At 47.9% G+C, this 20,913-nt stretch overlaps 8 protein-coding genes across 8 annotated transcripts; 5 read left to right on the forward strand and 3 right to left on the reverse strand.

The window, feature by feature from the left end:
• Positions 1-125: 125 nt before the first annotated feature.
• Positions 126-2,059, reverse strand: N7455_007980 (putative MFS transporter; the record flags this gene model as incomplete). Its single annotated transcript, XM_040955676.2, has 7 exons — positions 126-477; positions 550-754; positions 814-876; positions 947-1,289; positions 1,346-1,608; positions 1,667-1,778; positions 1,838-2,059. 7 exons carry the CDS (start codon positions 2,057-2,059, stop codon positions 126-128), a joined length of 1,560 nt encoding a protein of 519 aa, XP_040813966.2.
• A 1,440-nt stretch (positions 2,060-3,499) lies between these two features.
• Positions 3,500-4,978, forward strand: N7455_007981 (terpene synthase family protein; the record flags this gene model as incomplete). The annotated part of the gene is made up of 8 exons (XM_040955561.2): positions 3,500-3,660; positions 3,714-3,837; positions 3,887-4,082; positions 4,140-4,296; positions 4,382-4,474; positions 4,528-4,561; positions 4,613-4,836; positions 4,897-4,978. The coding sequence occupies 8 exons, from the start codon at positions 3,500-3,502 to the stop codon at positions 4,976-4,978; spliced, it is 1,071 nt and encodes a 356-aa protein (XP_040813972.1).
• A 764-nt stretch (positions 4,979-5,742) lies between these two features.
• On the reverse strand, positions 5,743-8,832 carry N7455_007982 (putative MFS transporter). The gene is made up of 4 exons (XM_065605788.1): positions 8,473-8,832; positions 8,110-8,379; positions 6,201-8,036; positions 5,743-6,133 (listed from the first exon to the last, which is right to left on the reverse strand). Exons 2-4 carry the CDS (start codon positions 8,312-8,314, stop codon positions 5,946-5,948), a joined length of 2,229 nt encoding a protein of 742 aa, XP_065460737.1. The 5' UTR covers positions 8,315-8,379; positions 8,473-8,832; the 3' UTR covers positions 5,743-5,945.
• A 1,968-nt stretch (positions 8,833-10,800) lies between these two features.
• Positions 10,801-12,554, forward strand: N7455_007983 (TMEM165/GDT1 family protein; the record flags this gene model as incomplete). Its single annotated transcript, XM_040955643.2, has 3 exons — positions 10,801-11,409; positions 11,480-12,428; positions 12,487-12,554. The coding sequence occupies 3 exons, from the start codon at positions 10,801-10,803 to the stop codon at positions 12,552-12,554; spliced, it is 1,626 nt and encodes a 541-aa protein (XP_040813836.2).
• Positions 12,555-13,358: 804 nt separating this feature from the next.
• N7455_007984 (uncharacterized protein) lies at positions 13,359-16,241 on the forward strand (the record flags this gene model as incomplete). The annotated part of the gene is made up of 4 exons (XM_040955719.2): positions 13,359-13,452; positions 13,668-15,033; positions 15,090-16,130; positions 16,196-16,241. 4 exons carry the CDS (start codon positions 13,359-13,361, stop codon positions 16,239-16,241), a joined length of 2,547 nt encoding a protein of 848 aa, XP_040813941.2.
• A 1,046-nt stretch (positions 16,242-17,287) lies between these two features.
• Positions 17,288-17,584, forward strand: N7455_007985 (uncharacterized protein; the record flags this gene model as incomplete). The annotated part of the gene is made up of 1 exon (XM_065605789.1): positions 17,288-17,584. One exon carries the CDS (start codon positions 17,288-17,290, stop codon positions 17,582-17,584), a length of 297 nt encoding a protein of 98 aa, XP_065460738.1.
• A 645-nt stretch (positions 17,585-18,229) lies between these two features.
• On the forward strand, positions 18,230-19,478 carry N7455_007986 (WD40 repeat domain-containing protein; the record flags this gene model as incomplete). The annotated part of the gene is made up of 2 exons (XM_040955640.2): positions 18,230-19,303; positions 19,356-19,478. The coding sequence occupies 2 exons, from the start codon at positions 18,230-18,232 to the stop codon at positions 19,476-19,478; spliced, it is 1,197 nt and encodes a 398-aa protein (XP_040813960.2).
• Positions 19,479-19,831: 353 nt separating this feature from the next.
• N7455_007987 (uncharacterized protein) lies at positions 19,832-20,498 on the reverse strand (the record flags this gene model as incomplete). Its single annotated transcript, XM_040955545.2, has 3 exons — positions 19,832-19,995; positions 20,058-20,295; positions 20,364-20,498. 3 exons carry the CDS (start codon positions 20,496-20,498, stop codon positions 19,832-19,834), a joined length of 537 nt encoding a protein of 178 aa, XP_040813954.2.
• Positions 20,499-20,913: the final 415 nt, after the last annotated feature.

Consider the following 20,913-nt stretch of genomic DNA (forward strand, 5'->3'; position numbering starts at 1 on the left):
CACTGCTTATGGTATGTTGTGTAGAAAGTGATCGTCTCTCCCGTCATAGGCCTGAACACCCAGGATGATCAAAACCTCTCGAAAATCATATGTTGTATTCAACCCTTCCAAAACTTTATATCTGACTAGGAATTATGACCTGTCACCGCACCCCAGATATACGCCACCCACGACCCAAGTGTCAGCAAAATCAGAGCGCCGAAGCAAATTATGGAAATCTTCCGAGTGCGCTGGTACATGGTTACCAAGTTATGCTCTCGAATCCGCTCAATGATAACCGCACCCGATGTCAACCGTTTATGCCGAGTCCACTGTAGTGGCGCCAGGTTATCAGTCAAAAACGAGCCGATCAGGATAGCCGCACCGACAACTAGAGCACCGGCAGCAAGAACTAGATAGACCTGCACCACTCGGCGGTATGAGTTGTCATCTGCGTCTTGCAAAGCTCCCGTGATGATCCGAATTATAATGCTCATACTGTTACAATTCGCAATGTCAGTTTGTGTCTCAACCCATGTTTTCAATGCCGGGATGTTGGATCAAACTTACGCATTGTTCATGGTGACCTTCAATGCATACGCAGAGCCAAAGACCGACTGGTGCCATAGCGAGGTGCGAATGCTGTCGATGACCGAGGTCGGTCCGAGGGACACGGCAATGGCATAGATGCCGAATGCAGCTCCTGTGCCTGCGTGTGATGTTGCAAAATTAATGAGAACCATACTCAGCAGCATGCCGAGACCGCAGACAAACACTAGGGAGGTCAGTATCAGTCATGTTTGGTTTGCTTTAGATCTCGTTGGTCACACTCACAGACAGATGCTCGGTTGCCGAGGATATCGATAAACACGCCCAAGCAGGGAACGAGGAAGAAGCCTGGTTAATGTCAGCTTATATCCAGCCACAATCATCCCACAACCATCATGCATTCTCGGAATATTCGTACCTGCATACTGCGAAAGTGAACTATACCACCCGGCCTTGATGGAATCGACATTGAATCGCTTCTCGGCCAGCTCGGTGGCATTTTGGCTGAAGACTGATGCAGCACTCGTTTGGAAAATAGAGAAGGCCATGACAGCCCAGAACATCCAGGGGAGCTCGAACAGCTTTTGGAATTCGAACTTTTTGTTTTTCTCTGTCAGTTGTTCTTTGGTAGCTGTATCGCGTCGTCCCTTGTAGTGGCGATTACAATAAATGTTGAAGAACCAGAACCCTGCGCTAGCCACATTGGTGAAGAGATTCATGAACACCGAGGTCCAGAAGACCCAGGCAAAATTTCCGGTTTTCTATGCGCCTGTTAGCATTGGCTTAACTAAGTCAACCTCGGCTGAAAAGCAATCACCTTGGCAATGATATTGGCCGTCGCCTTTCCAACAAACCCGCCTATCTTGCCGATGGCGAGCTCAAAGCCTAGTGTGGATGCAAATCCACTACTAGGAGGAAACCAAGAGGAAAACATCTTATACTGAGCGATTTGGGTAGCGATATCGCCGAGTGCGAGGATAACCCGACCTCCGATCATGAAGTCGAAAGAGCGCACGGTTGCAGCGGCAGCAACGAGGATAGAACCGATGGTATAGACGATATTTCCGTAAACGATCATCTCTATTAGTAAATGCTGGTCAGTATATCTCTCGTTCATTTGACACAATCGGCAACATACGAGCTCCACCAACTCGGTCGGTGATCACACCACTTATCAAAAGCAGAACTGTGGCCATGAAGTTTTCGCTGGCTTCCAAAAGCGAAAATTGAACATTGTCGATATGCATTTGCTGCCAAACAAAAACCGTCAGTGAATCCTGCAGATCGACATTTCCATAGTCTTCAATACCTTTTTGATCGTGCTCTTCATAGCACCCGTCACGCCAGAGCTCCAGTGCGAACCAAAGCTAATACACGAGATCAGTGCAACCGCGATTAACTTTGCTGCAAGCGGTGGTGGGCTCTTTCCATCGGAGTCATCGCTAGATTCTTCCGATGGAGTGCGCATGTCTTCACTGACAGGTGCCGACACCGCGTCCACAGACTTAGAGTCTGAAGTAACAACTGCCATAATCACAACTTGATGGCGGAATGATATGGAAAACTCCTAGCTCAGATAAAATAAAGAACTTTTAGACGAACTCAAAAGGGCTTCCATGCCATTACTATTATTTATGGGCCTCGGAGATTGATAAAAAAAATCTACCAAGAGAGCGGAGCCCTACCAGTGCTACGGTGAGCTGATCCCGGCGAAAGAGGCCGAAGCTCCTCATCAGCTCGAGCGTACGTAAAAAGGCAAAAGACCATTCTCTCGGCACTTGGCATAGCGGAGGAGCATCAGATAAGATAGGGGGGGCTTATCCCTAAAAAGGTTTAGCGTTGCACACATGCTCCAACTCGGAACAACGTCGGTGAATTTTAGCTTTCTCTAGTCTGTTTTAAGTCGCTTGAAGTCTCTTGGACGCACTCAGAAAAAACCAGCTCAGGTCCACGTGGAACCCCAACGTTCAAAACAATTCTCGGCATCTCTCCGAGCTGTGGCCGTTTTGGCGATTTCGTTATTTTTTAGTCTCCGTCTAGACCCGCCCGGATTTTTAAATCCGATTGATTGCACCATAAATAAGTTGTTATTATGATTTCGGACATTCTAACCAGGTCGAGCAATGATTTTTGCGTCCGGTACTTCTCTAGTTTTCTTGGACTGTCTGACAATATTGTTATACTCTTATCGAGCGACTTTATTGTTCGCCAGTCACCGATCCGCTCAAGACTCTCCAGGCGCCCCCGATATAAACTGCCTCCGATGGGGCATCCCAAGAAAAGCTATGAAACAATCCCGACTTTTATCCGGCCTCCCACCTATATGCAGCAGAGGAAAAGAAAGAGAACAAAATGCAATGCGAATGACATCCCACAAATATTCGATGGGCTAATTAAAGGCGCTATCCATGGATGTATATAAGCCGCTTACGTACCGTCAATATGCGAGCTCGTTTGCCGTAGATCTAGGCATGCATATAGGAATGGACATAAATGTGAAGAGAAGCTATGTACATACCGCCAATAGACTAAAACACGGTGTGTGAACTATTGGCATCGAGCCATTCCACCATGAAAAGGGAGAAAATTAGGTTGAATCCCGTAGCCATGCTGCAAAATACAGACACTATTCTAGAAAGCAATCTGACAAGCGAATGTTGGCAATCACACCCAACCAAGACTCTCACGTATCCCCGGGTGTTCACTTCCGGGAAATAACTCGTGAGACTTACCTACGTAGTACTAGATAATGCATTGGCATCCCAAGTGAGAGTTACTTGCAACAGGTACCATATTCACATCAGGTTTCACAGAGAATGCTATGATGATCAGTGAGATACTCGGCACCATAGTAATTCTGTTTTCCTAGTAGAGCGCGGTACGCCCCAGGGATAGTATAAGAGGAGGCAACTTCCCTATTCTGTAGACTATCAACATACCATCCTCAGAAGCACATTCAAATCTCTTAACTATGGACCACGTCACCGCCAGCCTGAGGGCATTGTTTGAGGGCCTCGATGGTCATGAGCTAATTATTCCATCACAGCAGGAGCTCAACCCTGGCTGGGAACTCAAGGAACATGATCCAAGCCATAAGAGCATTAAGGATGAGCTGACTATCTGGGTTGAAAGGTACAATTCACAAAGTTTCTTTTGAAAGTTGTCTAATGAGAACACGAACCTAGTCGGTGGTCGGATATTCCAAACCGAACGATGATTGAAGCCCTCAATCTGCAAAATTGGGTTTCATTGTTGTATCCTAATGTAAAGTATGAAAAGCGTCTCACCATAGCGAAGAGCCTTTCTTGGGTAAGCATCACTATCCTTGAATAATTCGTTCTTGTCACTAAGTAACTAGATCTTTACTTGGGATGAACCCCTCGACGATGGAAAATTCACACATGACCCTGTTGGAGCTATCAACTACTGCAACGAGACTATCGAATTCATAGAGCTTCTTCGGGATCCAAGCAATGTCTCATCCGCAACTCATCCGGATCCCAATATTGCTTCATTCAAAGACTCCTTCGTGGACATTTCGAAGAGTCATCCAGGTATATTTAGCGCTACCTGCACATGAATATAAAGCTAATGAGGTTTATGAACGCAAGTGTGCACCAAGCGTTACCTTGATGAGTGCTTGCTTTTCGTGCGCGGAACGTCGGAAGCAGTTGAACGCCGGGAAAAGAACCAGGTTCCTACACTGGCCGACTACTTTGATTGGAGAGTACTTAATCTTGGCTTTGAAATATACTTCACCTTGGTCGAGTATGCGAACTCCTTTCATCTTGCCCATACAGATATCTTGTTTCGATTTTTCTCAATATATCCGTCAAATTCTTATAATTGTTAGGTACTCTCAAGATCTTCAGGTCCCAGACGAATGTTCGAAACCGAACCCATTCATACAGACTATCTTCCGAGAGGCCTCTTTGATCTTATCTATGTCAGTATTTACAAAGCATAGATCATTGACTATTACCTGACTGTTTTATTTAGATATAATGATCTTCTTTCTCTGCCGAAGGAACTAGTATGACCCCCTGGGCAGCATATTTGACTCGTTTTTGCTAACGTAGAAAAGGATGCAGGTCAATTTGAGAGCTGCGTGCCAATCAAAATGTTCGAATTTGGACTGTCGCTGGACATGACCATTAACAGCTTCGGTCAAATGATCCATGATTGTGCGGGACGACTCAACAAAGCCGAACAGGACCTGTATAGTCAAACTAATCCCGATAGCTTGGCGTCTGTTCAGGCATTTGTGCAAGGTATAAAGCAACAAGTTGTGGGCACCCTGAGACACTTGTAATACACCTCTTGTCCCAGAATTGGAAATATTTATCGACGACTAACTCCTGCTGATAGCTACTTCATGAAACGATATGTTGCCAAAGGTGTCAATCAACCAGATGGCTCGATTAAGTTCAAAATAGCGTTGGGACAGTAATTTGAGACTGTGTCACTTGAGATGAGGACTATCGCACTAAGGACATATTGAACTCAATGTTACTATGCGGTTTTGTATGGTAACTTGGGGAATCTTGAAAGTATGGTGTCTACCAATGTACTATACTGGTCCGATGGGGGTCTCTCAACAGGTCTCCACTATATATTGCGGGAATATTTCGGTTGCGCCACATGCACTATTCAAGAGCTTACTGTGTGATCTAACACCACCACGTATGACTTCTGTAGATTTCTAATGTATGTAGACGCAACCCACTACTTTCAGCTAAACGGTGGATGGCGACGGTCCGCGAGGCGGTACCTAGGTAGCATGAATTGCTGACCTATATAATTTCGTGTCACCTACCAACCCTTCAACATAGTAGTCTCGTAGTCTGGTAGTACAGACTACACCTCGAAGGCCAAGCATGTTTTTGCTAATTTGAAATGGTGGGTCGTACGTTACTCCATACACAAGATAGACTGAAGACCTCATAACCGGATAGTGGACCTCGGAAACTTGGAAGGGAGCAGAACTTTGAACAGAATTGAAGATTTTCATCTTGATCGAGCAAGGGTGGAAGCATAGGATATTTTTCGTGGTCTCTAGGAACGTCCCTCCGGCATAGGAGTATAGGACTGTAGTGGAGGTTGAAGACACTTCTAGCAAGACTAATCCCCAATTCTATCGCACTTAGTCTTCTCTTCACACGCAGCCTTCGCCTACACTCGTCTGATATCGAAGATAAAACTATAGTGGTGCTATAGAGAACTAAGGGTGGTAGGTATATATGGATCTCTATTGCTTCGAACGCCCCGACGATAAATTACTTCCAAATGTAACATCGGGAAAAGATATTTAAAACAATCCCGCTAGCAAGGGCCCTTCCTATGTAGATATGATCAATGAGAGAATAAAAAAGAAAATGCAGTGCAAAAGATATTCGACGAATATTGAATCGGCCAAATCAGAGGCGTTCCATGAGCCGCTTGCGTACGGTCCACATACGAGCTCGCTTGCCGTACATGTACATAGGAATCGACATCAGCATGAAGAAAAGCTGTATACCACCGATAGATAGGAATACGGTACGTGAACCCTCTGCATCGAGCCAGTCCACGATGAAAAGGGAGAAAACCAATCCGTGGAGGATATCTGCAAGAAAAGAAAGTTGTTAGATCAGACAAAACGAACAAAAAGAATGAAGGGTAGGTCAACATACTCTTGCTAAAGTTCAGTGTCACTAGCGCCTCACCAGCATACTGGCGATAGCTATCTACACAAAAAGTGATAGCTGTGGTGCTACCCAAGCAGCAACCAAACGAGATCAAACCGAAGAAAATAGTCGGAACGATCCAAGAGTCACCGATTTCAGCACTCCATCCAAAAGCCATCAGACCGATGACGGTGGACAAAGCGATGGGAATTGCCATGACGAGACGGAACTCAGGCTCGTAGATACCCCCATTGCGTCTGGTCATAAAGCGCGTGATGATATCTGATACTTTGCCCGCCACTGCGGTTCCAAGGAGACCGCCAACAAATGGCGATATGTAGATCAGACCTGTCTGTAGTGCAGTGAAATGGTAGTGAGTGCCGCCCTCGAATATGTGTGCAACCGACTCCGAAAGCACGATTAGCCAGCCGACAGATAGTGAGTATACCACTGTTGACCAGAGCACGGCTGGATAGGCAAATAGGACGAATGGTCGCATGGCAACTCGGTACCAGCTGTCCTGCGCGATTCGTCCGTTCCAGACTCGAAGTAATTGGGAGTAGGGGATCTTCGGGCGTTCACGGAGTCTGTTTGTGTATTGTAGGGTCGCAGGGAGCGGTGTTCCCGCAGGCTCTAGTGACTCGGTCCTCGCAGGCGACATGGCGGCAGGTCGAGCTGTCTCCAGGTCATCCTGGTGTGCGCCAAGCACAAAAGCGTGAGGTAGTGGCTGTAGGAAGTCATCGTCTTTCTCATTAGCTGGGGTGGGCTGTTGAGCGGTGATTTGATCACCATTGGTAGCATTTCCAGCCTCGGAAACAAGATCGGGCTTTTCAGTCCCGACTGCCTGATCTCCGTCTTCTAGGTGGTCATCCGCGAATCCAACATGCGCATGCTTGGACTTTTTCGGTTCCATTGCTGGGTCTATATCGGCTTGTTCGGTGGACTCGTCCAAGGGTTGAACATACGGGCGCCGCCCGCGGAAGCCGTGGGAAACGAGGTCAGAGACACTGCGACCAGGGCCGCGCGGGCGCTTATGCTTGTGCACACGCGGACGAGGTGTACGATCCCAAAACGTTTCGGGCACGAAGAAAAAAAGCAACACTAGACACACGCCCACAATAATGGCGACGATCCAGAATACCCAGCGCCAGCTCAGGCCTTGGATGATGGCGGCACTCACCAGGGGAATCAGATTCTTTCCGCCTAGCAGCAAGAGTGTATATATGCCCACCCGATAGGCTCTTTCGTGCAAGAAATAGATCTCTGCAATTGTAGCAGATGGAAGACACTCGACTGGGCTCACGGCAAGTCCTTGGAAAATACGAGCGACCACGAGACTTGGGTAGTTCGGTGACGCGGCGCACCAAATTGCCGAGATCACGAACAGGGTGGCTCCCAAAAGATAAACCGGTCGTTTCCCGTATAGAATGGCTGTGGGCGACATCACGACAGACCCCAAGCCTAAGCCTAGCATATAGAACCCGGTGGTGAAAGCCACTTGTTGCGTGCTGACATCGTATGCAGCTGCGACCTTGTTAAACCCAGCTGCCAAAATGGGAGTCATGCCGCCTCCCATCAAGCAATAGAAGCCTAGTGAGACCAATGCGGTGTCTCGTTGCCACACGGGCCAGTTCAGAGGGTCATTTACGGAGTCATCCGGTTGGGGATCAAGCACAAATTGTCCGTCTGCTGTTCTTTTCTTCGTTGGAACCGCTGACCGGGTTCGAGAATTAGATCGCGAGGGACGATAAGAAGAGGATATAGATGATGTCGATGTCCGATGCGGTTGATGCCTCATTCCCAAAGGTTCATTGCGGTTTGATGATAAGAGAAGTACCGTTCCTAATCCACGCCAGCCAGTCAGTTTCCGTTTCACAATATCACTTCTCTCGATGACCGGGAGATATCTACTCACCAGGAACTTCGTCAGTCTCTTTGTCACTTAGGATTCCCAATGTGGATTTGGCGCGATAAGTCTGATCCCCGCTAGACTCGGTATCCTCTTTGGTCTTTCCTCCAAAGATTCGTCTCCAGCGCGAAGCAGCTGGCTGCTGCAGGGCAGGTTCAATTCCCGTGTTTTCCTCCATTGTGGCAGAACGGTCCTCTGCTGGCGATGTCATGTTCTGTTTGAGAACTTCGAACGAAGTATTCGGCCTATCGCGTTTGCGTTTGCGAAACAAGTGTGCTAAACATCCCATGTTAGCCAGAGTCTTTTGCATCTACACAACAAAAGAGCAATCTCTCAAAGTCACCAGGGGGCACCGGGGAAGTCACTCACAGCTATCTCAGATGGCTGACAGGGGATACCGGAATCCCGTAACAAGCCCAAAAATGCTGCCGGTAAAAACTAGCAATTATAAACGACGTGATAGCAGTAACGGGATGGGTCCCCCACAGAAGGACAGGTAAAGTGTATGTCGCTGGGTCTTGCGAAAGCGATCAACGCTTCTGGATTAACGCAAGAGGCAGCAGATGAGCTCCACTTAAAGACATAGCTTAATGAAGCGGGAAAGAGGAAAAGCGAAGTAGAACAGAACAAAAGATCTAGTAAGTGGCAGACGGCTGATATATAGTGTTCTAGCGCTTCTCGGGGTCCATGCGATAAGCTCTTAGGTATATCACGCGGTAAATATTGAAAAGACCAAAAAGCTGAGACACAAAGAAAAAGGTGATGTGATCGACAATCTCATGTGGGCAGTGGGGGGAGGCGGTGAGATGTCTCAGAGTACCCACGGAGTACCATGGGTGTCATACGATTGCTAAGGTTAAGTCAAGTACCCTCGAGGTACTATCTTTCTGATTTTATCAAATATCTTTCTGCATACACACATATATTGCATGTATGTATCTGACATGTACTTTGTACATACTCTAGTGGACTGCTGAGCATGACGCAGGGTCTGATAAGCACCGTTTTCGGGGAATGTTATTGCTCCCCACAATATATCGTTAATGATGTTACCACATGGATCAACAGTCCGCGTCGATAGGTGGATCCTTGGACCACGCATAGTACACGCAATATAACGTCAAAAGCAACAAGACATACGGAGTACACTCACATATATTAAACACACATTTAATACCTGTCGGGAGTCTGTAGTGAAAGATTAATCGTACTCGAATTTCCCAATCACCGAATGCGCCCGGCCATTCCTGGTATATGCCAAGCCACTCAAATCCGGCGCTTGTCGCGAGAGTTTCACTTTGTGTGGTCTGCCCGTCCATGGATATGTCTGTTGACGAATTTCAGTATCGGGCAATGCTCAAATAATGTTTTCAAGGCCTCGAAATTATCTCAGCTGACCAGCGGGAGGTGTTGGCTGTCGTCATTGTGCAGATGTCCAATTGCGGGGGAAAGGAGCCCCAGCTTTGGTATCTTCATACCGTTGGATATCAGCATTTCCCTTCCTGGGTGCTTGAGCTCGTGTGGCGTCACGGGTCAGACTTTGGCTGATCTACAACCTTATACATCATGTTTGGAAGAGGGGGATCCGACAAGCGAGTTGCATCCACGCAGGTATTACGACTTTTGGGGACGCCACCTGATGTTAGTTCTCGGATGGGATCGACAGACTCGCTTTAGGGTTCTTTGATTCGTGATATTGCCATTTGTTTGATATTGTGGGCGGATTAATTGACTTGCGGATCGAAGATAAGGCATTCCATCACTTGATAGCATTGTCCGCCCTTCTCATTGGCAAAATCCCGTTATTATATATATATTTTTTTTTTAAAAAAAAGCCATCGCCCTCAAGGGCTATCCATACGCTTATACGAGACTAGGAACAACAAATAGTAAAGTGTTGAATAAGGAATACTATACGTTAACCAGCTAGAGTGGGCTATTTATTTATTAATAGTTTCGGAGTTTAGCAAAGGTTGGCATCGGGGTAAGTGGTTATATACTCCGCAACCTCCACGACTACAAGGGATAAATAACTAGCTCAGAATCTACTCTATTTACAAAATTAGGCTTATTTTACCTTTTACCTGATAAACGTCCCTTGCTAGTATTAATTCACCACAAGCGTCCTATACATCCAAATAAAAAACAAAGGTAAGAAGAATGGTGGAGAGGAACAAATGACTTGTATCGTATGCATAGCATACTAAATAGCAGACCACTCAGAGCATAGTTTTCCATTCCGATCATGCACATTCATGTTTAGCAACACAAAATTACCAGTTGCCAATTGCGTCCAGGGGTGAATCAAATTGTGCCGATTTCTATTACAGGGGGGGCCGTTCGCGGGAGGTCACGTGGGTGGCCCCTTTGGCAGTTCGAGATGAAGGCGAAGGCGAATGCTCTTTCTTTGCTTTGAATTCTTCTGTTATTTGCTTATACATCATCTTAATATCGCTACTTCTTTCTTACTACTTTACATTCATTTCGACATTTATCCTCACCCTTAAAAATTGCCTGGTATCGATCAAACCTCCCACACGACTTAGTGTCGTGGCATCTCTCGAGGATTTCTCCCACCTTGGATATCGGTTCCACCTGTTTTTTTCCCTCCCGGTTGTGAAAGATTATCAACTATACATTTAAATCGCCAAATTCAACTATCATTCACTCTTTCTGCGGAAGAAACCACCGTTCATCATGAAGATCAACCAGTCGTCCTTCCTTCTCTTCCTTCTTCCCGCAATTTCGGCCGTCCTCGCCGACACAACATACAATGACAACATAGATTCTCGAGTTTCACGTGAGACAGCTGGCAACAACGCTCGCCTCGTCGACTCGGAGATAGTCGCATCCAATGTCGCCAAAGGGGCGCCGGACGTCCCCGTGGACGGCAAGGATGGCAGACCGCACGCTGGTCCGTGGGTGGAAACCAATGGAGACCGGGACCGCAAAGGTGTCAAGGGAAGCGATGATATTGATCCGGTTCCTATCAAATATGACACCAAGATCCCCTCTTCGGAGCACCTGAGCACCGAAGAAGGGAAGATGATCCCGCATTCAAATGGCGGCGTTATGGATGACCCGCATCGGACGGGCCCGAAAGAGGGAACACGGGGAACAGAGGGTGGTGTCTCTGAGAAAGGAAAGGAGGGCCAATTGGCCTCCGAAAAAGTTCCGGGAGGGCCAAAGGAAGCGCCTCCGCTGCCGCATAGTGAGACCAAGAAGCTGGGCTCTGACAGCGACGACACAACAACCGGAAGTGGAAGCCGGTCTGCGGAGGGTCCGGGAGGCCTTGGTATGGTCGGAGTAAGTCTTCCTACATACTCGCTCGAGTCCGAGGTCCTTCATTGAACAAGTGGAATTAATGTGCATCTAGAAACCCGCCGACCTCCCTGAAAAGCCACACGATATTCCACACCCCAAGCCCCCGGCCGTGGTAAAGGACGATCCTCTAGGTCTTGGGCACGACTCGGTCGTCTCGGCGTCGTCTTCGAGTTCATCCTCGTCCTCGTCGAGCCACGGTCATGACCACCATCACGACCATGACTCTGATATCCATGATGCTGGTAGCTCACTACACTCCCTTGTATTCTCCTTCACCATGATTCTCGTCTCTGAAATCGGCGACAAGACTTTCCTTGTGGCTGCGCTGATGGCCATGAGACACCCCCGCTTGGTGGTGTTCAGCGCTGCATTCAGCGCCTTGATTGTGATGACTGTTCTTTCAGCCGTGCTGGGCCATGCAGTTCCTACTCTTATCCCTAAAGCGTTCACCAAATTTATGGCTGCCATTCTGTTCTTAATTTTTGGAGTGAAGATGCTCAAGGAAGGTCGTGAAATGTCTCCAGATGAGGGTGTGGGTGAAGAAATGCGAGAGGTTGAGGCGGAGCTCGAAGAGAAGGAGCACGAGCAGCTGCGCATGAACCGCCGTCGCTCCTCGGTTACTCCTCACAACCTCGAAGCTGGTCGCGCTGGAGGCCGTCCCAAGACCCGCGGCTCCGGAAACCGTCTGCCTTCGCCCCCGGAGAGCCTGTCCTCATCCTCGTCCCGTGGCTCTTCCCCCCAACCCCGACAACGGTTGAACGATGTCTTCTCCGGATTGAGCAACCTCTTTTCCCTGCTCCTCACCCCCGCGTGGGTTCAGACCTTTGTCATGACTTTCCTCGGTGAATGGGGCGACCGCAGCCAAATCGCCACTATCGCCATGGCAGCTGGTCAGGACTACTGGTGGGTGACTATTGGAGCCAGTGCTGGTCACGGAATCTGCACCGCAGCCGCCGTGATCGGTGGACGGGCTATCGCTGGCCGGGTCAGCATGCGTGTTGGTATGTGTCCCCTGCTTGCTTTCTTATCTATGACACTTGCTAATCTTGACTTGTATAGTAACTCTGGGCGGCGCTGTGGCATTCCTTGTGTTTGGCGTCATCTACTTTATTGAAGCCATATTTTAAAGCGCTGCATATCCGCGGTTGTATGTGTTCACGGAAACTTATTGTTACGGTTTTTGGCGGTTGATTTGTTGTAAAAGTCGAATGAATGCATCTTGTGATATACCTACCTAGGTAGTGCTGTTTTAATATAATTACGTGACTGGCCCACGCAATGGCCAGGTTGAAAATGTTATTTTTCCCCCTCCAGTACAAAATCTCACAGGAATAAGACTCACTGATCGATACAGCTACTTCGTACTGAGCAGGTAGATAGAACAATTCATGAAGTAGCAATCCTATTTTAAGGGCTCTGGATACTTCCAGTACTAATAAATCGTCTGCTCTCAAACCTAAAGGTCAACATGGAGCTTTTGATCCTGTATCCACAAACCCGCCATCATTGAGTGAAACGTGGGCCAAAACGAGTAGCTTAGAGTTGGGGGTTTCGGGTTTAGTGTTCAGGGTTTGGGTTAGGGTTTCCAGCCTTGTATTACAGGCACGAATGTATTAGTACCCTGAGGCACCAAACTTGCCTAAGGCAGCTTAGCGGACCGCGCGTGATTAATTTTCCGTTTTCCCGAGGAACGCAGCCCCGAAAGCCCTGACACCTCGCTCCTCCCTCCCCTGAACGCTCCACCACTCCATGACATTCGGCATCCATCTCATCACGCATCCAGGAGAAGCCTTGCCATCTCATTTCTTTTCTCAGGATCCACAAATCTTCATCAGAGCACGAAAAAAAACCCATCACAACAACACGTGTAGAGGGTTGACGCAAGTGTCCTGCCCGGCAACCCCCCCACCGCCTTCCATCCACCGCCTTCCATGGCTCGCATCACGGGGTCCCGCATGACGCGAAGTCGGAGCCGGGAGACAAATGCAGGGTTTATGCCAAACAAAGGGACATTGGAGCGAAATTGTAGGTAAATTCTAATTATTTTGATGTGGTCCAACAGCATGTTGCACAGGGGGTGGCTCAAGCAAGTGTGCATTGAGAACTATGCATTTTGTGTATTCCTCAATCCGCGACTCGCCTCGATACTTACTCCATTTTGTTGTCTCGTTGCTTCACTGTTGACATTGATGCTTCAATCATTTCTGTTTCACAAGTGAATGTGTTCTGACTTCATCCAGGGCTGAGCGGACTGACTGAGGAGCCTTCAACTCCTTCCCCCGGATTCATTGTACCCAGGCATGTGATACCAGAGTCGCCTGAGAACCATGAAGGTCATACCAATGTCTCTGGTACAACCCTGGGTCACAATGATGCGGAGCCCGTCGGTTCCCAAGTCGCCGATAAAATCGCAACCCACCTGCCGTTCGTTCAGCAACAGGCGACCCTTGTGATGAGTCTCTTGGTTCGCCCGGACTTGAACCCGGACAGCCTTGCAGCTGAATCCAAAAGGCTCCTGGATTCTAACCACCCAAACCGCAAACGCCTGAGGCGGTCCGTTGAAGGGCTGACCGATGAACTGGAAGACTCTCCTCTTTCCCGTGATGGCAAGTCATTCTTGGACATCTCTCAGGCTCGTCGTTTGCTTTCGTCCGCACAACTGGACGCTTCGATCTCAGATATCTACATGACAAACTGTGCTTTGATAACCCTCAACATGTTCCTTCCCAGCATCGGTACGGAGTCCCAGTCAGAGGCCATCCAACAACTGGATTCCCAGTTTCCCGCATGTGTCATGAGCAAACTTGCGGACAGTTCTATGTCAAGGGCAATTGGCGCGAGTAACACGACTGAGGCCACTTTCAATCTTGCATTGGGTATCCGCACACAGTTTTTTATCACGGAGTTAGAAAGACGGCAACATGAGCAAGACTTCAACCCACTGTCCATCCTAAGACAGGTCTTTGCTATGGATCTTACGCCCATCGAAGATGACTCTGAGAGTATCCCCGGCTCGTTCCGTGGGTTCAACTTGCCGGGTGTCTTACAGGACGACGATGGCCATCTTCCCGAACACCTTCCTGAAAAGTTTCTCATTGCCGTCAGCGATAGGTTCAATGAGCTTTACGAGGAAATTTCCGAGTGGGATTCCGTTGACATTGATGGTCTGAAAAAGGCATACAGGTGGCGATCGTTTGAGCGGGACCTTGCACGTTGGATCTACACTCGCGACAGAGAACTCAAGGATGACATTAGACGTCTGGCAGAAAAAGTCCATAATTCACCCGCACCTCGTCGCCTTACTTCTGTCCCGGCTGGTACTCCCAGCCGGCGTCAAGGATCGACAGTGCCTCCAAGTGGTGACATCTCTCGTCGGGGGCCCCAACAGACTCAGTCTCCTCAGAAAGGACGATCAGTGAACATAGCACCAGATTCAGATACGGCACCTCCGGCAGAGCAGCCAGAACAAGCAGCCCAGGCGGGCCAAGTATCTGAAAACAACGTTTCCCGGCCAGGCACCACTCCTCAAAAGGGTCCTGAACAAAGTGTCTCCGACCAAGTCGCACAGCTGGCAGCAAAAGATCCGGGTCGACGCAAGTCCAAAAGGTATGCTCGCTCTACGGTTTCATACACTCTCTGTGGCTACTAACTTTCATCCATAGCAACTTCCGAGACCCAGCCTCACTCGCGGCACTCATGAGGCGCCAGGCTACGAGCCATCAACAGCCTGTCTCGAACGTTGAATCGCAGACGGGAAATATTTCTACAGACACAAGTATTGTGGCCCAGCCGATCAATTCCGGCCCTTCTGCCGCCGTCTCTTTTGAAGTGCAACAATCCCCCGAGCTTCGATATACAGATATCGCGGACGACACTACATATGTGAACAATGACGAGGAATTGGACCTCAGCCAAGGCCCAGAACCCGATGTTATGACATCGACCAGTCCTCCCAACTCCGCTAGAATCAGCCATGTCAGCCACAACCCTCGTTTCTTCGATTCTCCGAGAGGCGAAAGCACACAGCGATCGGTTCCGGTCGCTCGGCGATTCCTCGATAAGCAGAGTAACGCTGGAGTTGTGTCGCCGATCAGCCAATATGACACTCAAGGTCCAGGGAATTTCACTGTATTGGGCAAGCGAAATCGGAGTATTGATGACCAAGATGATGACTCAAGTGACGGGTCAGACGTTGAATTCGAGCAGAACAATCAGAACGTGGACCCTAGGCGCAGAGTCGAAAAGCCTCAGCAGAATTTGCCTGCTTCGAAGCGACAGCGCCCCGAGGACAATGCCGTTTCTGCCGGAGAACGGTTGCAATCGAATATCAATAAATCATTCCCCCACAACTCTAACTCATCGCAAATCTCTCGAAGAGCGCAGACAGCTGATAGTGACGATATCACTGATGACGAGACCACTGCTGAACAGCATGACCCACCTTCTAGTACCCAGAGTCGCTGGGCAGCCTCTAGTTCCCAGGCTGCGATAGCCAATCGCAGAGTTCCAAAGACCAGTCACAGGTGGACTGAGGAAGAAGATGACCGTCTGATCCACCTCATGGGAATTTATGGTACTGCCTTTGCTGCCATAAAGAAGCAAGATAATGCTTGCCCGCCGTCTGAAGGTGGTCCCATGCTTGAGCGTCGCTCGCAGGTGAATTGCAAAGACCGTGCTCGCAATTTGAAGAGGAAATATCTCAGGTGAGTCAAGATACCCTTTCGTCTATGGTGTGTGTAGGAAGTAATTCTGATCTGTTGTTTTACAGGGAAGGTCGACCACTTCCGCCGAACTTGGACAAGGCAGCAAATTAATTTTGACGAATTCATGATCTACACACAGTCGCGGTTTGCTCTTGCGTTTCTTAGCGTTCGTTGAGATACCCAAGGAGCACATGGGATGGAGTTTGAGCATTAATTTCCTGGGTTCTGCTTTCTGCTTTCTGCTTTCGTTGTGGTTTTTCTTTTTTCGTGTATGATTTCTTTTTCGCCTTGTATAGGGCTCTTTTACGAAGAAACGTCGGTGGCTGGATGATTCCTTTACTCCATTTTCTTTTTCTTCGATTTCTCATACTGTCAGGATTAATGAATTGTTGATTTTACACGTTCATCGCCGCCAGCGAGTATCCCTTAATATCTGTTTATCCGGTTGCCATGTCAGATACACTCTAGAGGAAATGAACGCAAGAATTTGCGGACTACTTGAAACCACTAATTTTCAAGGGCTTTTTCAACCTTCTCCAGGTTTCTTTCGATGCCTTTCTCTGTTCTTTTTCTTTTCTAGAGAACGATCATCTACAAAGAAACGAAAGCGGGAGAAGGGAGCTACGGGAAGTGCTTCGCACTGAGATAGTGAGGCAGAATACGAGATACAATAGAGCCTGGGATTAAAGGAAGCACCGAGCGAAGACCAAGGCCTAACTACAAGTGATCAATGGCTTTGTATGGGATGTATGAGGAATCAACACGAAGCCAATGAAGATATGTCGTATTGGGTGCCTTGGCTTCTCACGGTCCTACCCAGTGCTTTGTTCGAACTCTTTCGCGTCTTTGATATATGACACTTATGGTGTTCACAGTGACTGATTATCAAAGAACGTTACGTATTTTACGAGTTTCGGGGTAGATCGGGTAAACAAAGAAATAAAGATACCATGCAGAATAGTCTAACAAAATCCTAGATCTACGATAACTCCTACACGGTACATACCGGATGAAGAAATGACTTTTAGTATAAAAACAGATGAATTTCTTGAAATTAGTTCTCCACATCAATTCTACAGCACCAAGAACCGGCAGTTTGCATCCAAACAGACTTTCAAGGAACTTGTTTACCTCATTACTAGGTCCCAACTCTCGACATGGGTAACCGCAAGGGCAAGAACAAGGGCAAGGGTAGAGGTAAGAAAAGAAGTCGGAGTCCAAAGGAGAACAAGATCGCAACGAAGGTCGCCACGACGGGCGAGAACAAGGGTACGTTCCTGGGCAACCATCACTGTCGTAGACACGCTCCAGCTCCACGATGCATTCGTCTAGGCCATGTGGTCCAATGTCCAATTCATCCTGGCAGCTTCCCCCGACGGTTGAAGGATTGTGTGCAGTGCATTAGTGCAGAGAGGCGACTGGTGCAACAAGAGCGCAAGGAGAAAATGAAATAGAGCAACAGGTTGGCTCGTCTTCTTGATATTTTAGATTAGATGGCGCATATTATCTCTTTTTGATGTATCTTGAGCCTTCCAATGTTGTTATTGTTATGTTATGTCTAAATGTATAAACTAGGAGTAGGAAGTAGTAGTAGAAGTAGTAGTGATGAGAGGGATTAACGCCAATTTCTATAATAATGATACATATACTACTAGTAGAGAACATGTGGAGACAAGTTATCGCCATCTCTACACATACCCACCGACCCCATTTTGGTGATAAAAGTGCACACAACAGTTAAAGTGGCTAGAAATTGCTCCGGGGGACAATTTTTGTATGGGGTTGGTCCGTGCACGACCAAATCACCATACAAAGTGGGCCACTTGAGACAAACCCTGAGTGACTTTTTGACTTGTTGAGGGACTTGGTCGTTTTGAATATCACCAAGTCACGTGTTGGACCCTTCGGGCGTGGCTTCGGGGGGCAAACCCCCCCCAACCTCCCCCGGGTACCACTAATATGCCCCCCAGCGCCCAGCACCAACTGGCTAACCCCCGTCCCAGGTTTACCCCGCAATCTCATCCCTTTTTCTCGTTCTTTTTTCTTTTCTGTTTCTTTCCATTCTAATTCTACCTCTTGAGCCTCATAAATAGAACCTCATGTGGAAGAATACAAAACCCACGCATCTTGCCTTCGAAACACACGATCGACATGTCGTGACCTGTTTACAATTCGACGACGACAAGATTATAGCTGGTAGCGACAATACCAAAATCAACGTGTATGACACCAAAACCGGAGCACTTCGAGCAATACTCGAAGGCCACAAAGGTGGCGTATGGGGCCTTGAATACCATGGCAATACTCTGGTCTCTGCATCGACAGATTGCACCATCCGAGTATGGGACATTGCGAGAGCCGAGTGCACCCATGTGTTCCAAGGTCACACATCCACAGTACGGATCTTACAGATACTATTACCAGTTCAAATTGACCAGCATCCGGACGGTACGCCAGTGATGATGCCCGAACAACCATTAGTCATTTCGGGATCCCGTGATTCGAACCTGCGGGTTTGGAAACTTCCTCAATCAGGCGACTCGGAGTATTTCCCTCCTGCTGAAAGCGATGAGGAATGTCCATATCTCATTCGGGTATTGACTGGTCACCAACATTCCGTGCGAGCAGTTGCAGCCCACGGGGATACCCTGGTCAGCGGTAGCTACGATTGTACCGTGCGAGTTTGGAAAATATCCACTGGGGAATCACTGCACCAGCTACAAGGCCATACAATGAAGATTTATAGCGTATCTTTAGACCATAAGAGGAACCGCTGTATCAGTGGATCAATGGATCATGTGGTTAAGATCTGGTCTCTTGATACGGGTGCGTTGTTGTATAATCTTGAAGGCCACACATCATTGGTGGGTCTACTGGATTTGAAAGAAGATATCCTCGTCTCGGCCGCTGCGGACGCTACACTTAGAGTCTGGGACCCTGAAAATGGACATTGTCAGAGCGTGCTCAGCGGTCATACTAGAGCGATCACAAGCTTCCAGCACGATGGTCAAAAGATAATCTCCGGTTCCGATATGAATGTGAAGATGTGGGATGCACGGACTGGTGTATTTGAAAGAGACCTCTTTACCGACCTCAGCGGTGTCTGGCAAGTCCAGTTCGATGCCCAACGTTGTGTTGCAGCGGTTCAACGTGGAGGCGAGACCTATATCGAGGTTAGTTCACCCTCGAATTAATATCCCGTTTATAATTTGCTGATTCATGCAGATTCTCGACTTCGGTACATCCTCTGACGCCATACCATCTGACCGGCTTGGGAGACGGGTTTTAGTTGATGAGCTAGGTGATGAAATCGAAAGCCCGAAGGGAGATGTTGATCTGAGTGATTAAAACCACTAGGGCTAGGTATTAATTAGGCAGCCAAAAATAGGTGCATAGACATTCCACCTTTTCTGTCAGGCGTAATGTCATGGAAGTGCCATGAAGTCATGTAGAGAAGGTGAACCGAGTGTCGACAGCGGGTGACTATGGTGAGGAAATGTTCGTATGACTGGTAGATTATGTGTGCTGGGCCTCAAGTGGAACTAATTTCGAAGCAGCAGTGCATATTCAGTTGAAAAGTTCAAATGGGACAAGAAGCAGAAATAATTTCAAGTGTTTGATTAAAAGTCAATTGTTACAATGTGTTCAAAGACTCGCAACGAGGTAACGTAGATAAATACAATATCAACTTATCACATATCCTATACGTTTCCTGTGTCCGCTCCTTTCGCAAGTGCTTCGGGGCTGTCAAAGCTAGGCTGAGCCTTCGATATTTCCCTTCTACGGATTGAAGTGGAGGGATGAAGCATGACATCTCCAGTGCACATCGCAGGAATCGAGTAGAAAAGGAACGAAATGGACAAAACTATGATTGGATGTATTAGTGCATGGCCATATATTAAGCCTTTCGTACAGTAGCAACCTTACCCACTGACAACCATCTCATGAGTGATAAAGCAGCAACGACCATGTTCCACTGCGAGCCCTCTGCGTATCCGTCTCCCTGGTAATACGACGAAGTCTCGCGTATAAGACCAAGGATGCCATAAAACCACAGATCAACTTTGAAGATGCAATCCAGAGCAATCTGGGCGCCGGGGTGGAGAGGACGCCCGAGGGCAATCCGGATGGAGTTGATCAGGGACCAGATTCCTGGGATGCCGACCTGTGATTCTTGGTTAGCCTGCGATCTCAAGAAATGTTGTTGACATTTGGATGTCCCGGTCCACGAACGATAATATAGTATACCCAACCGTAGGTCCCCCATAAATATCCAAATAATGACATTGGCATGACAGCCAAAATTATAGCAAAGATCCGCAGGCTTAGCCTAGGCTTACTGGTTTCAGAGGCTGATGCGTGGGTCATGTTGGTAGTTTAATGAAGGAAGTCACGGAATGAGATGTAATCCGAAAGAATCGAGGAAGAATTTTATAATGAGGATCCAGTCTATTTGAAGGTAGATAGAGGGCGTCGCCCAAAGCACAACAAATGGCAGTGCAACTTGTCTTGGTGAAGATCATCGCCGGGCGCAGCCTTGCGGGTCGACAAGTTCATTGAGAAGCCAACTTCCGTAGTGAACTTTATTACTTCATGAGATGGAGAGTTGGATCAATTCTAAGGCAATGCTAAGATCTCTGCGGCTTTTTCGTCGTTGTTTAATAAGCAGTTACTTTAATATAAATGAAAGGCTACTTTATGTTTTCCATTTTAGGGAATGTTGCGCAAACCCTGGGGGCGGGGGGTTTTGGCCCCATCGACGATGATGTCGACGATGGTCTAT

Source organism: Penicillium solitum, assembly GCF_028829755.1.
Source record: "Penicillium solitum strain IBT 25940 chromosome Unknown utg000005l_segment0_segment0, whole genome shotgun sequence".
Taxonomy (NCBI): Eukaryota; Fungi; Ascomycota; class Eurotiomycetes; order Eurotiales; family Aspergillaceae; genus Penicillium; species Penicillium solitum.